This window comes from Lepus europaeus, chromosome 3 (genome assembly GCF_033115175.1).
Source record: "Lepus europaeus isolate LE1 chromosome 3, mLepTim1.pri, whole genome shotgun sequence".
NCBI classification, from domain to species: domain Eukaryota; kingdom Metazoa; phylum Chordata; class Mammalia; order Lagomorpha; family Leporidae; genus Lepus; species Lepus europaeus.
The window spans coordinates 132,042,373-132,056,879 of NC_084829.1; the positions used below are offsets into that span (position 1 = coordinate 132,042,373).

Sequence of the window (14,507 nt, forward strand, 5' to 3'; positions counted from 1 at the left end):
GCGCTGGTTCAAGTCCTGGCTACTCCACTTCCAATCCAGCTTTCTGTTATGGCCTGGGAGAGCAGTAGAAGATGGCCCAAGTCTTTGGGCCCCTGCACCTGCATAGTAGACCTGGAAGAAGCTCCTGGCTCCTAGCTTCAGATCGGCACAGCTCAGCCTTTGCTGCCAATTGGAGAGTGAACCAGTGGGTGGGAGACCTCTCTCTCTCTCTCTCTCTCTCTCTGCCTCTCCTTCTCTCTCCGTGTAACTCTGGTTTTCAAATAAATAAATAAATCTTGTTTTAAAAAAATACTTAGATCTTTATGGAATTCAAATTTTCAACTGATCTGACCAGATTTTCAGAAACCATAGTGACTGGCAAGCTATAGGATGGTGCTGAGGGGTGGAAAAGGGGATCTGAGATGACTGAGCTGAGGGTAGCAGTTAGACTTAAAAAATAAAGAGGGCATGTAAATCAAAAGACAGGGCTATGTGTTTAAATATGAAATTTCCATGTTAAATATGTATAATATGCACTCATATTCATATATTTATATAAGATTCCTTGGACTTGATTTTTAAAGCTCTTAATGATTGCCTTCAACAGCCATAAACATAATTTTTGGCTTGACTTTGTAATATATAGCAGTCTACCACGTGTTTTTTAGAGAAATGGCTCTAATTTCTGTTTAATACTTTAATTATGGTGTCCTTTGATTTTGGCTGAATTTTCAGTTTTTGCTGCATGAATTCACATCATCATTACTCCTGAGGTTTCTGCAGTGCTGTTCTTTGGCCGTCCCCCCTTCCCTCCACAACTCCTGCCTAAGTAGTTGGGTGTGGAAGATAGACTCTAAATGAGGGTAATTTACTGCTTAAAAGCTTAAAATTGTCTAAAAACAGTACACACAAAATGTGTACTGCAGAACAGGAAAATATGTGCAGGTAGGTGACACGCAGTATCCTTAAACTTGTAAAGAATTTTTGCAATTCAGCTAAAAACAAAGATGAATGCTTGAGTAGAAAAAGGGGGAAAAGGTGATAAGTATGAACAGACAACTGGAGCACCATTATTTTTTGATGACGTTCACCTGTAACTATTTGTAAGGGAGTAGCTCTCTGCCTGATACTGATGGCTGTTTTCACTTTGTTCTTCAGGACAGTTTCTCTACGGAAGACTTTTCTAATTGTCTCTACCAGGACCTTCGGATTTCTTTTAGTCCCATCCATAACTGTTCGTTTTATAAAAATAATGCTAAATTGAGTTACGGGTTCCTCTCCCCACCACGTACGTATCTTCCTCCATGAGATTGCCTTTCCTTCTCCTCATCCTTACTGTTTTCTTGTTTATGAAGCTGTTATACATTATGGGGCAATGGACATAGACTCATTTATTTATTTGTAGAAATCACACATTACAAAAGTATCTATTGGGAAGTGAAAGCATCTAATGCTTGATTTTGATAAACTTTTGTTTTTGAAAAAGATTTATTGATTTGAAAGCAGACAGACAGAGAGGGAGAGACAAAGGGAGTGACAGAGAGAGGGATCTTCCGTCTGCTGATTTACTTCCCAAATTCCTGCCACAGCCAGGGTAGGGCCATGCTGAAGCCACGAGCCTGGAACTCCATCCAGGTCTCCCATGTGAGTGGGAGGGGCTCAAGAGCTTGAGCCGTCATTCACTACCTTCCCAGGCACATTAGCAGGAAGCTGGATTGGAAGCACAACAGCTGGGACTCGAACCAGCACTGCAGTGTGGGATATGGGCATGCCAAGCAGTGACTTAACCCCACTGTGCCAGAGTGCTGGTCCCTGTAAAGCTTTGTTGTTGATTGGAGGATAATGTCAGTGCAGACACTGTAGGTAGAACAGTGTTTTCTCTTACCTCCTTCTTTTAAACAGAACTGGAGAAAGTTAGGGAGTTGAAAAGAGCTTCAGTGTCCCTGGGAAGGATTTGTTATTTTGTTGTTTAAAAGAAAATGCGATTTGTCCAAGAATTAGGTAAAGGTAGAGCTTTACGTCCACTTGCTTTTTTCATTGACCCAAGCCCTCTGGGGAATGATGTTTTGGAAGCTAAGTATTCTGTTTTTTTGAAGTGACAAATTAATATGCTAATGAGAAGACTTTTGGGAGCCAACCATAAAAGGCAATAATCAGCAGGCTCCAGGCGCTCACATACCCTCAGCGTCCAGTCCAGGCCCCAAAGGAAGTATCTGAAGTCAGAACTTGGCTGTTGCGTTATGAAAATAGACCAGGTCCAAGCCTGAAATCTGTACAAAGAAGCCTTGTGCAGCGTTTCGAGGCAGACGTCCTGTGATGTTTTCTGGGCAGTAGGTGTTGTTCTGAAGCCAGATATTCACCTTTTCCTTTTCACGATAGAAAAGTTTAAGGACAAGAAGATTACCAACACAATACTTCAGCTGAAGTAAGGCAAATATGATATTTGGGCCCTTTTTACTAAAATTGTTGTTTATTTGACAGATTCTTCTTAAATAAGCAAATTTTTCATATTTTATTTTTTTAAGGGACTTGGCCAAATCCATTTCATTTTCCCTTGACCCAGTATTGGGAAAGTTTTACAGTTCAAGATAATACTCAGCTAATTTTTGAAAATATCCCTTCTCACTCTGAGAAACTATAACTGCTAATGTTATTTATGAGGAATGAAGAAGTTCTTTTTTTTCCCCATTTGTAGAACTAAGTAAGGATTCAAGTCAAATCTATTCTGAAGCTTTGCTTACCTCTAATATCGTCCCAATGTACCAGAGTTTTCAAGGTAAACACATTTTAACTCTGTTATATAATTTCATTCCTCTTAGGTGTAATTTATATGGAAAAGACATGTGGTTTAAATTAAATTGCTGTGTATCAAATGCATTCATGAATATTTGTTTAGCTTTGAGAATACTAGTATACCAAAAATTCTACAAGTACTAGAATTATAACATATTCCAATATATTCTACTCTGCCTTGGATTTAAATATTTATAAATATTTTTGGTGTAAAAGTACATAACACTCTTTTAAAACTTATCTAGCTAATATAGTCTATTAGCTTTAGTATGTGAGTATGTTAGTTAACTCTTTGGAAACTCCTCATAATTTTTTTTTGTTTTTAAAATGAGTAGATTTTATATCATAATTAACTATTGCAACATTTGATTTATCTAGGAATAAATATACATTTAGCATTAAACTGATATGCATAATATCAAAATATAGAGCCTCTGAAGAGATTTGTTCTGAGAATGCTTGTAAATCTTTCAGAGAGGGAGCTCAGATGCTCAGTCAGTATGTGATGTCTGTGTTTATGACGTAGTTACACTTAATGAGGGCGTTTGGCCACAAGTCCACGTGAGGCGCATGTTCAGGGATGCCTGAAACAGAATCGAACTCATCATCATTGGCTTCTGAGTCCTTCCAAAAGCCAGAGCTGAGCGTGGATTTTTGTCTTCACTTTAAGACGGGAGCCAAACTTGACTTTTTCTTTCGTTATCACAAAGACTAATTTTGAGTCATGATGCTGATTGTTTCATGTGACAGCACGGTACCTTGTTCCTGTTGTCTGTCCTCCTTGTAGTGATCTGGCGCTACTTTCACGACACCCTGCTGCAGAGGTATGCTGAGGAAAGGAACAGTGTCAATGTCGTCAGTGGTCCTGTGTTTGACTCTGATTATGATGGACGTTACGATTCCTCGGAGGCTCTGAAGCGGTAAGAACGCATCTCATGCCTCTGAAAATTAGCTACGAAATGGGATTACCATCTGATTGAGTCAGCACAACTTTTTCTGCCCAGACTTTGTAAATGTTTGTTTTTAAGATACACACACACAGAAGAGGGAGAGGGAAAAAGAGAGAGAGAGAGGTAGAGGTAGTGAGTGCTCCCATCTTCTGATTCTCTCTCCAAATCCTTGCAGTGGCCGAGTTGAGGCTGAAGTTAGCAGCTGAGAATTCGATCCAGGTCTCCCACATATATCACAGGAACCCAATTGCTTGAGGCATCATTGCTGCATCCCAGAGTCTGCATTAGCAGGAAGCTGGAGTCAGCAAGTGGAACTGGGCATTGAACCAAGAGGCTTCTATGTGGGATGCCAGGGGCTCCTGTGTAGGATGTCCTAACTGATATCTTAACCATTAGATTACATATCCACCCCTAACTAGTACTTTTTATATCTGTATGAATGGCGTTCCTGACTATGCTGGGAACCATTTGAAATATCTGATTTTGTTAGATGAAAGAAGTAGTGTTCTTCCCCATTCAGTTCAGTTGAGTAATTCTTGAGCTCAACTTAGATGCCAGACTCAGTGTTCAAGATCTCTGTGTGGCTAATTGTTGAGATACTAGGTTAATGGATGTGTCAGTCAGAAGATGAACAACTCTACTGTGTGACTACAGATATCCTGATTCAAGCAAAGAATAAGTTATAAACCGTGTGCCTCAAATTTGGTGGGCGAGGTTTAATGTCACAGCTTTTACCCAACTCTGGAGGGAAGTGGGAGCAGCCATCTTGAGGAGAGCACTGATGCTGGTTTTGCAAAAGGAGAGGGAAAACATTTTAGGGACTGGTTAATAGTTATTAAAACAATAATTCTAGATTTTTTAAAAAAGATGTATTTATTTATTTGAAAGGCAGAGTTACAGAGAGGCAGAGAGAGAGAAAGAGAGAGAGAAAGAGAGAGATACAAGGTCTTTCATCCACTGGTTCATGCCTCAAATGGCTGCAATGGCTGAAGCTGGGCCAGTCCAAAGTCAGGAGCCAGGAACTTCTGGGTCTCCCACATGGGTGCAGGGGCCCAAGCATTTGGGCCATCTTCCACTGCTTCTCCAAGCCATAGCAGAGAGCTGGATTGGAAGTGGTGCAGCCAGGACTTGAATTGGTGCCCTTATGGGATGCCACCACTGCAGGTAGCAGCTTTACCCACTATGCCACAGCACAAGCCCCAATTCTAGATTTTTGTAAGCAATTTTGCTATTAAGGCAGTGAGAAAAAGACTGAAAACTCTTCTCAGAGCCTCTCTCAGAACTTTCCTGCACTTCCAGGCTAACTTAGGGGTTTCTGCTAGCACACATAGATTTGTGAGCACATCAGTTTGCAGAATTACAATTTTTAACTATATCCCTTGAGGCATAAAGGTCCCACATATCTGCCTTCTAGGCCTTAGCTGTAGAATGTGTGAAGCAGAGATTTTACATGCTTCCCTCTGTTTTATATGTTATGATTCCACATAAGATCATATCTGAAAACAATGGTCCCAATAGCTTAAATTTTGAAAGGTGTTGAAAAAACAAGCATAGCTTTAATACCAAGAGAAATAGAATCATGAGGAGGTAAACTTGTGTTTTGAGACAGCTTTGCTAATATGCAATAGTTAAAAATTAAAATCACATTTTGGAATAGGAAGGAAAACCCAATTAAAGCAGAATTCAAAGTGGCTTGTCCTCAGTGAAAGTGCTAGACTGAAACATCCCCAACCTGTTCCCTGTTTGTCTGTAACTGCACAGAGTTTAAGGCTATCTGGGGTGATTAATAAGAACCGTGTAGGTGTTCGGAAATACTTATTCAGTGTCTCAATTCCAGTATCTTTAGGAAAGACTTAAATTATTTCAAAGTTTAGTAATTCTATAGAAAATGAACACTATTTGGATTTCTAGTAATTATTCTCATCCTGGCAGAATATGCTAAGGCATTTTGATGACCAACTTCTTAGAATATATTTAATTATTTACTAATTTTTAAAAAAAATATTTATTTGTTCTGAAGGCAGAAAGACACAGAGAGATCTTCCATTCACTGATTCATTTTCCCAAATGGCCACAATGGCCAGGGCTGGTCCAGGCCAAAGCCAGGAGCCTGGAACTTCATCTGGGTCTCCCATATGGGTGGTAGGGCCCCACACACTTGAGCCGTTTTCCACTGCCTTTGCAAGTACATTAGCAGAGAGAGCTGGGTCAGAAGCAGAGCGGCTGGGACCTGAACTGGTACTCCAATATGGGATGCCAGCTTCTCAAGCAGTGGCTTAACCCACTGCACAACAACACTGGCTCCGTATTGATTATATTTAGATGTGTTATGTTAAAAATGTTCTCTACTGAAATGTTCATTAAAAGGAAGATGGCTATTTCTTTCTTAAAGAGAATATTGGTATATTTTACAGAAACAGAAGAGTAATTCGTAATCAAGAAATTCTAATTCCAACTCACTTCTTTATTGTGATAACAAGTTGTAAAAACACATCCCAGACTCCCTTGCAGTGTGACAACTTGGATCCCTTAGCTTTCATCTTGCCCCATAGGTCCGATAACAGTGAGAGCTGTGTGGTAAGTAGTATTTGTTAATTTAACTAATATATTGAAAATGAAACATATGCATTTGTCTATATGTCATATCTGACATTACTGCTGGAGAAAACACAACTCTTGAATATATATAGACTACGAAATTATAGAATAGTTTCTTAAATTTGATGCTCTAAGATAACATACATTTGGATGAATCTGTTAAAGACACTAAAAATCAGATTGAAATGAAACTTGGTATGACATAGCCACACAATTTTAAGTTTATTTAAGTTTATATATGAATTTTTTTCTCATTTCAAAACTGGATTTGTAATTCTCAAAGTGTCAGCACTGTAATAAATTAGTTTTAAAGTTTGTGGTAAGGCAATATTTCAAGTTCATTTCCTGCCACTGTGTTATAAATATCTCCTTTCTTATTCTTTCATTATTCCAATGTTTATTTGCAAAGAGTTGTTTTATATTATCTTATTTGCTCAAAATTTTAAGACCCTAAATTAAATATTTGAAATCAAGCCTGAATAAAACTAGCAATTTTTAAGTCTTCTCTTATGGTGAGCCAAAATGTTTTTCTTTCAGAGTATTTCCCACATGGCCTAGTTTTTTTGTTTGCTTTTTGTTTTGTTTTGTTTTGTTTTTTTCCAACTGAAATTACACAGTCAGTCTAGACCTGAGTCAGCAAAAATATTTGGCCTTCATAGCAGACTCGGTGGTTGATGGTGGATACCTGAAGTTGTGTGGTCAAAAGGATTTTGAGGCTCATTCTGAGCTTGGCAGGAGCGTGCAGCATTGGCTCACTCACTCATCACTTCTTTGATTTAGCTTCTCATTCCTTAACAAATGTTTGTTGCCAGGAGCCCTAGGTACTGGCAGTAAACAGAACAGTGATCTCTTCCATGAGCCCAGGAATGGAGAGTGGAATATGGTGATCCACTTTGCCATCTCTGATCTTGCAGTCTGTGTGTCCATGAGAGTGATGAAGATAGGTCTTACCTTAATCATTTCTGTGATAAACTTTCAGAATTGTTTGACTCTTCCTCATAGAACACATTTCTCATTAAGTTAGTTTTCCCTTATTGTTCAGAATTAGGTTTAGAGTAGTAGGACATTAACTCTCTGGACTTTGGCTTTTGGTCAGTTTAGCTGCCTGCCAGGTATCTAGCTCTGCTGCAGGGTCAGTGTTGTGGACTCTCGTGGACATACAAGTGCTGCTCTCTTCATTACCTTCTTTTCCTTGAGAGATTAAGTAGTCAGTAAGTTTATGAGTTAAGGGTGTGTTTTGTGGCAAATAGAAGCCGAGTTATAGTGACTTACACAAGTTAGGGGGTCTTTGTGTGATAGGAAGTCCAGTGGGATGTAGTTGCTTTGGGTTGGGGGCACCGCTAAGAACCCAGGCCTTTCCTATCTTGTTTCTCCCCATTTTGAGCATGTGGCTTTGACCATGGCTTCTGCATCTCTAGAAACTACACCTGAATCTTATTCCCCTAATCCAGAAAAACAAGGCAGCCACAAGCTTATGCTTACATCGCATTAGCTGAGTGGTGCTGAGTGCCGTGAGTTACCATTCCAAAAGCTGTTATACCACTGTCTTAAATGAAATAATTTTTATTGAATTCTGTAATTTCAGTGTATCTAGATGATACTAGGTATTGGACTTGAACCAGAGAGGATTATTTAAGTTATGTCATACATATTGATTCTTTCTGCTCTACCTCTGAAGTCGTTACTAAGGATTAGTTGGATTCCAGCCTGAGAGAACAATGCCTTGCATGTAGCTGTCATTCTAATCCTGTCATTGCTGGGACAGATGGCAAATATCTAGTGATCAGATAGTCTTCTGAGTCAGGGCTGGTTCCTTTACAGCCAGAGTTTGGATTTCTATAGAGAGGGAGACTAAGTATTGGTGATTAGAGGCTAATGGGAAATTGAGGTTGTGTGTTTCATATGTGAAAATTCAATATTTATCATTTCCAACTAACAGTGCTCCAAGAGTAGAGTATATGAACTTTTATTGGAAGAATATCCTTAAATTACAGTCATCGTCCACCAGTTAGTGGATACTTTCTTCATTTAACATCTTCTGGGGTTCATTTTCAGAAAGGCTTATTTTAACACATGGAATTTTGATTTCCATTTATAATACATGCATCAACTACTACCGTAGCTTCCATTTGCCAGTATGTCTGCCTTCGATTCTTTTCTAATCTCCTAACAATTTATACTTGACTCCTCCACCAAAAATGAAATGATGTTTCACTACTGCCTCCAACTCCATTCCTCATCCAACCATGTAGACAATGCATTCTTGTAAAAACTAGTGCTTTGTCATACATTTGCATGAATCATGATATTTGATCCTCAAAACAATCCTATAGAGGAAGATATGGGTAAAGGAACTCAAGATCCAGATGTTAATGATTGGCCTAGTTTACCTGATAGGATAGTATAGAAGTGGGGTTTGAGTCCCAGTGTTAATTCTTACATTCTTTCTCCTATGCCATGTGTTTTCTATTTTCCTATACTTTTAACCTCTCTCTGTTGAAGTTTCTTGTACCTCCACAGTACATATCCCAGGTATGCGTTCTTTTCCCCAAATATGATACCTGTAATTAAGCGTGCATGCACACACACACACACATGGCAGGGATTGTGCCTAACAAATCTTGTGACATCTGCCACTTCGGCACTGGGGAGTCAAAGAGCTTAAAGGGCAGGTGAACTGACTGTTCTCTGGTGACTTTTCTTCTTTATTTCCCATTCTCATAGCACGAGAAGCGTGAATCTTCATGGATTGAAGAGTTGTTAATGATGCACAGAGCTCGGATCACGGATGTTGAACACATCACTGGACTCAGCTTCTATCAAGAAAGGAAAGAGCCAGTTTCAGACATTTTAAAACTGAAAACACATTTGCCAACCATCAGCCAAGAAGACTGATATTTTTTACTCCAAAAACATACCGTAAATCATTTTGAGAGAACCTTATGTTTTATACAGTCCTCTGTCCACACTATTGTATTGCTCGGACACTGTCACCAGAGTTAGAACCGGGAGCCCTCTGTGATACGACATCTCAGGGAAACTTGTGACTCAACACAGCAGTAGGAGAATGTTGCTATGGAGTCTCACACATGTTTGAATGTGTAAGAATTGTAAGCATCGTTCAAGTTCTGGGGAATAAAAAGAGACCATACCTAAAATTCTTCTACTTCTCGTAAGGAAGAAGTAGCCATGAACATCATCTGGACACCAGATATTTGAATATATGCCTTGTGGTATTGAAAATCACTAGGCTAATTAATAGAATTCAAATAGTTTATGTTGGTTAGTATCTTTGCAAGAAAATGGCTCTGAATTCACTTATTTTAGTTTTGATAATTACAAAAAAGAACAAGAAGAAAGAAAGTTAATGGAAATCTAAATATTTGAGATTTTTTTTACCTTCTCTATATATTCTCTCTAAACTAACTTATTAATTCCATGTAACATTTTTAAAATTGTGATTGGATTTCTCCAGATTTAAAGCTCTGACAAGTTAAATTTGAGGAGACTGTGAGTTGAATGTATCTATTTAGCATAAAATTTTAGTCCATATTTGCACAAAAAGAGAAGTATTTCCATCCTGCTTAATGGTATTTAATATAGATTGAAAATATCTCTAATCCAGATTTTTTTAGACAGGTAAAATTGTGTCAGAGAAACTTGTCAGCACATACAAAGTGGAAATTTTCATTGAGATGCTTGAAATGTTTTTCCTCTGTGCATAAAACGACCCCACCAGCAGCAGAGCTATACTGAGCTGAGGTACTCATTTTGGAGTCCCATAAAGTTGAAGAGATCATGCTACTGACCACTTATCTTCTCCACGAACATGACAAGCAACACAAGCTTGATTTCCCTGTTGCATTTAGTGTATCCTTTCATTCCAGCCTTGAACCTTCAAAGACCACATTAATTTTCAGATTATCTGGGTCCAATATAGGTATTAGTACACCCAAGGTGTTTTTTTTTTTTTTTTTTTTTTTTTTTTTTTTAAATGTCCTTCTTATGATAAACCTGATTCAGCAGCCTAGGGACCAACCACAAAGACTTTTAGATAATACAGTTTACATCCTAACCTGGAACATTTCATTGGTTTTGTTTTTTAGTTCCACAGTGTCCTGAGGCTGTGAGACTTCCAGTCAATTTTCCCTCTGTTGTTCAGATTGGGTGATGTATACTGTTCTGTCTTCACGTTTAATGATTGTTTCCTCTAGTTCATTCTGCTGTTGAGCCCATCCATTGATTTTTGTATTTTAGTTATTATTGCTTTTATTTCTAGGATTTCTGTTTGGCTCCTTTTCATATGTTCTGTTTACTCAGAGTTTCTGTCTCTTTGCCAAGACTTTCTGTTTCTTTGCTGAGACTTTCCATGTTTTCATGTGTTTCAAGTGTGCTTGCAATTCCTTGTTGAAGCATTTTTATGATGGCTCTTGTAAAACCCTGATAGATAATTTCAACTTGTGTATCATCTCAGTGTTTGCATCTACACCTTGTCTTTTTTCATTCAAAAACATTTTCCTACTTCGTATGATGAGAAATTTTTATTTGAATCCTGGATATTTTCAGTATTGTGAGATTATGGATTTTATATAAATATGCTATTGCTGACTTTCTCTGATAGCATGGTAAGAGGGATTTTAGAGAGTGACTGCCTCATGACTACCAAGTGTCCAAGTTCCCTACTAGTCTTGAGATAAGAAGGGGCCTTGTTGCTGCTCAGCTCAGTAGGGATTCTTCTCCCCATTAGGCTTCTGTTGATGCCTCCGTGATTGGGATTTATATATGTGGCATCTTGTTAATACTCTCACGTGAACTCTACTGATGCTATGGGGGGGGGGGGGCGCAAGAAGGACTTCATTATCACAGGTGGGGATGGAATTCCTGCTTCTCTACCCAGCCTTCGCTGACATCACCCTGTCAGGGACCCCTGTTTACAGCCTGGCAAGGTTGGAAGTCTAGGCTCTGCACTCAGCCTTTGCTGGTGTGTGTGGGGCCACTTCTATTTCGTGGTGTTTGGTTGGAGTAGAGAGTATTTGTTTGGCCTTGCTATGCTGCTCCTTTTCTGGTCCTTTTACTGGAGAGAGCAGGCCTGTCTTAGGCTTTTATTTTTCTTGCCTGCACGTGTTGGTGTTTCTAGATGGCAGACTTCTTCAGCTCTATGTCTGAGATATATGAGCTGGAAAGAATCTCAGGGAACTCATCACAGGGTTGTTCCTTGTGTCTCCAGGTTCCTAATCTGTCTTTTGTCTTCTGTCCATTGTTTGGAATCTTCCTATGTTGGTTTAGTTTATAATATCCAATCTTTTTGTCTTCACAAAGCAGAAAGATATCTGTTCCATCTTTGGAGAGCTATCTCACTGATTTTTATATAGCCATACAAAACATTGTTGACTCAAAGCATATTAGCAGAGCTTAATGAAATGAGTAGATGCCCATTCCCTACAGAGAAGAACAAGTTACAATCCTTACAGTAAAAAGAGGCAGCAGAAATGTAAACAATCCCTGAAGAGTGGTACTTGCTAGAGTGAGGCCGTGAGAGGGGAGACACGGAGGGTATCCATACCCACTTGTCAGCTTTTGGGCTAAGACTTGGAGGGTGAATTTGGAGATCTCCCGTTGAACAAGGTAAAGAAGAGACATTCTAATATTCCTGAGATGCATTTTTTTTTTGCATTTTTTCCCATTATAACTGCTTCCAACATTTTCCCCAAATGTCACTGTGACCACCTTATTATAATGCACAACCACTGCACTTTCTTGCTTTGTTGTAATAACCTGTTGTTAAAGGAAATGTCAGATTGACATTCGTTACACTGACTCTTTCAGGAAAGAGCATCAAAATCTGCTTCTATTTGACTTTTTTCATTGCTCTTAAACAGTATTCCTTTTTTCCTTTTCCTGTCTTGAGAGAGACCTCTGCTTTTGCCACTTCATGATTTTAAAACATGTGACTGATATCCAAATTGCATGTAAATTGACACGACCATTCAGTGTTTCCTTGATATCTGCAGGTAACGTTTCACAGCTCCCCATGAATACCAGGAATCCAATGATGTTCGAGTCTTTTATATAAAATGGTGTATTTAATGGCCCAGTTCCACTGTAATAGAACCCATGAATGGAAGCTGTCTCTCTGCCTCTGTCTCTCTGCTTTTCATGTGAATGTAAATAAACAGGACTGTGAGGCCGATGGCAGTGGCTAGGTTCTGTATGAAGAAATAAGATAGGTATGGAGCAGAGACCACCCCTTTTTCTGGGCCAGATTATTTCCAGACACACAACAACCCCTCCCCCCTTGACTTTTTTATTTTTAGCCATAATATCCTTCCTGCCCTATACTATGAAAGTGCCCTTATCTGTCAGAGAAACTGGCAGTTGAACTTTGAAACTGAATGTGTTGGCTACACCTCCTGCTGAGGGCTTGTCACATAGGTGAATGTGCTCATCAGCATCTGGTAAACTTTACCCTGGCTGCGGTCTCAGGACATTTTCCCCTGGTTTTTGGCCAATCTAAATATCGTAAGAGAGCAAAAGAAATTCCTCTACAGAATATAGGTGTCTCTAAGCTGAGCAGTGTGGATTTACAAATAAAACATATATAGAGAATCCTGGCTGCTTTCCTGTGTGGCTGTGTGGGGAGGGTGGGAACAAGGCAATGGGCGATGGTGCTGAGTCCAACGGTTGTTGACCATTAGCCACAGCTGTATTGTTAGAAGGAGAAAAAAAGATCCAAAGTTCATTTCAGGTTCACAGAGTAAACCTTTCTGATCTGTGTCCTACATCCTTATTTTTTATTTTTATTTTTTGGACAGGCAGAGTGGACAGTGAAAGAGAGAGACAGAGAGAAAGGTCTTCCTTTTGCCGTTGGTTCACCCTCCAATGGCTGCCATGGCCGGCACACTGCGCTGATCCGAAGCCAGGAGCCAGATGCTTCTGGTCTCCCATGGGGTGCAGGGCCCAAGAACCTGGGCCATCCTCCACTGCACTCCTGGGCCACAGCAGAGAGCTGGCCTGGAAGAGGGACAACCGGGACAGAATCCGGCGCCCTGACTGGGACTAGAACCTGGTGTGCCAGCGCCACAGGCGGAGGATTAGCCTATTGAGCTGCGGCGCTGGCCTACATCCTTTTTTTTTGATGTTCTAGTAACATTTAAGAATGCTTCCAGGTTGGAACTCTCTGAAAACAAAGTTTCCAACTTGTAACTTCATAGAATTATTCAACGTCAGACATTTGCATTTACTCTCTTCATTACAATGATTGGAGAAGAAGTGAAGATGTTTACTAGAAATCATAAACATGGCAGAAACCATAGAAGCATAAAATACATCTCAGTGTATTAGAACCGGAAGAGGCTATGGAAAAGATCCACTGTTAGAATGCCAAAAAGAAACAATGTGAGGTAATCCTTTCATTCCACCTGGAGGCTGGTTGTAAAATATTTATTTTCATTTAATTTGAAAGGCAGAGAGACAGAGTTAGACAGACAGACAGACAGATCTCCCATCCATTATTTCACTACCCAAATGCCTGCAACAGTGAGGGCAGGCCAGTCTGAAGCCAGGAGCCTGGAACTCAATCCTGGTCTCCTAATTGGTGGCCGGAACTCAGCTACTTGAGCTGCCACCTGGTGCCTTCCAGGTTGCATGTTAGCAGGAGGCTTGAATGGAGAGCAAAGCTAGGACTTGCATCTAGGCACTGATAGGGCACGTGGGTGTTTCAAACAGTGTCTCAACAGCAGTGCTCAAAGTCCCCTGAATCCTGTTTTTCAAATTTGATTTTACTATTGCCCTTGAAAGAAAGGGAGAATGAAGAAGGATGGAAGGGGGAGAGGAGGAAGAAAAGACTATCATTATGTTTTTAAAATTGTTTCTACAAAACATACTTAATCTGTTAAAAACTAATTTAAAATTACATTTTTTAAATTAATTTGGGAGAGATTTAGGATTTTAGTAAGAATAATATTTTTCTTTAAAATCCTTGTCTAATTTCACTAAATGACAAAAGTTCATAACTTTTTACACCCTTGATAATTTTGCTCTATGTTCAGATATTTTTCACTATAAAAAATATTATGGAAGCAGGAGTTATGGTACAGTGGGTTAAGCTACCGCTTGCAATGGTCACATTCCCTATCGAGGGCCTGATTTGAGTGCCAATGACTTTGCACTTCTGATCCAGCTTCCTGT

At 39.5% G+C, this 14,507-nt stretch overlaps 1 protein-coding gene across 1 annotated transcript in view; it reads left to right on the forward strand.

Moving 5' to 3' along the window:
- The window catches only part of ENPP1 (ectonucleotide pyrophosphatase/phosphodiesterase 1), a 75,840-nt gene extending 62,914 nt beyond the window's left edge, over nucleotides 1–12,926 (forward strand). Inside the window, exons 21-25 of the mRNA XM_062186768.1 lie at nucleotides 1,138–1,267; nucleotides 2,675–2,755; nucleotides 3,560–3,692; nucleotides 6,137–6,299; nucleotides 9,045–12,926. Of these exons, the coding sequence (XP_062042752.1) occupies nucleotides 1,138–1,267; nucleotides 2,675–2,755; nucleotides 3,560–3,692; nucleotides 6,137–6,299; nucleotides 9,045–9,215 (678 nt within the window). The 3' untranslated portion in view covers nucleotides 9,216–12,926. The remainder of the gene's footprint in view (nucleotides 1–1,137; nucleotides 1,268–2,674; nucleotides 2,756–3,559; nucleotides 3,693–6,136; nucleotides 6,300–9,044) is intronic.
- Nucleotides 12,927–14,507: the final 1,581 nt, after the last annotated feature.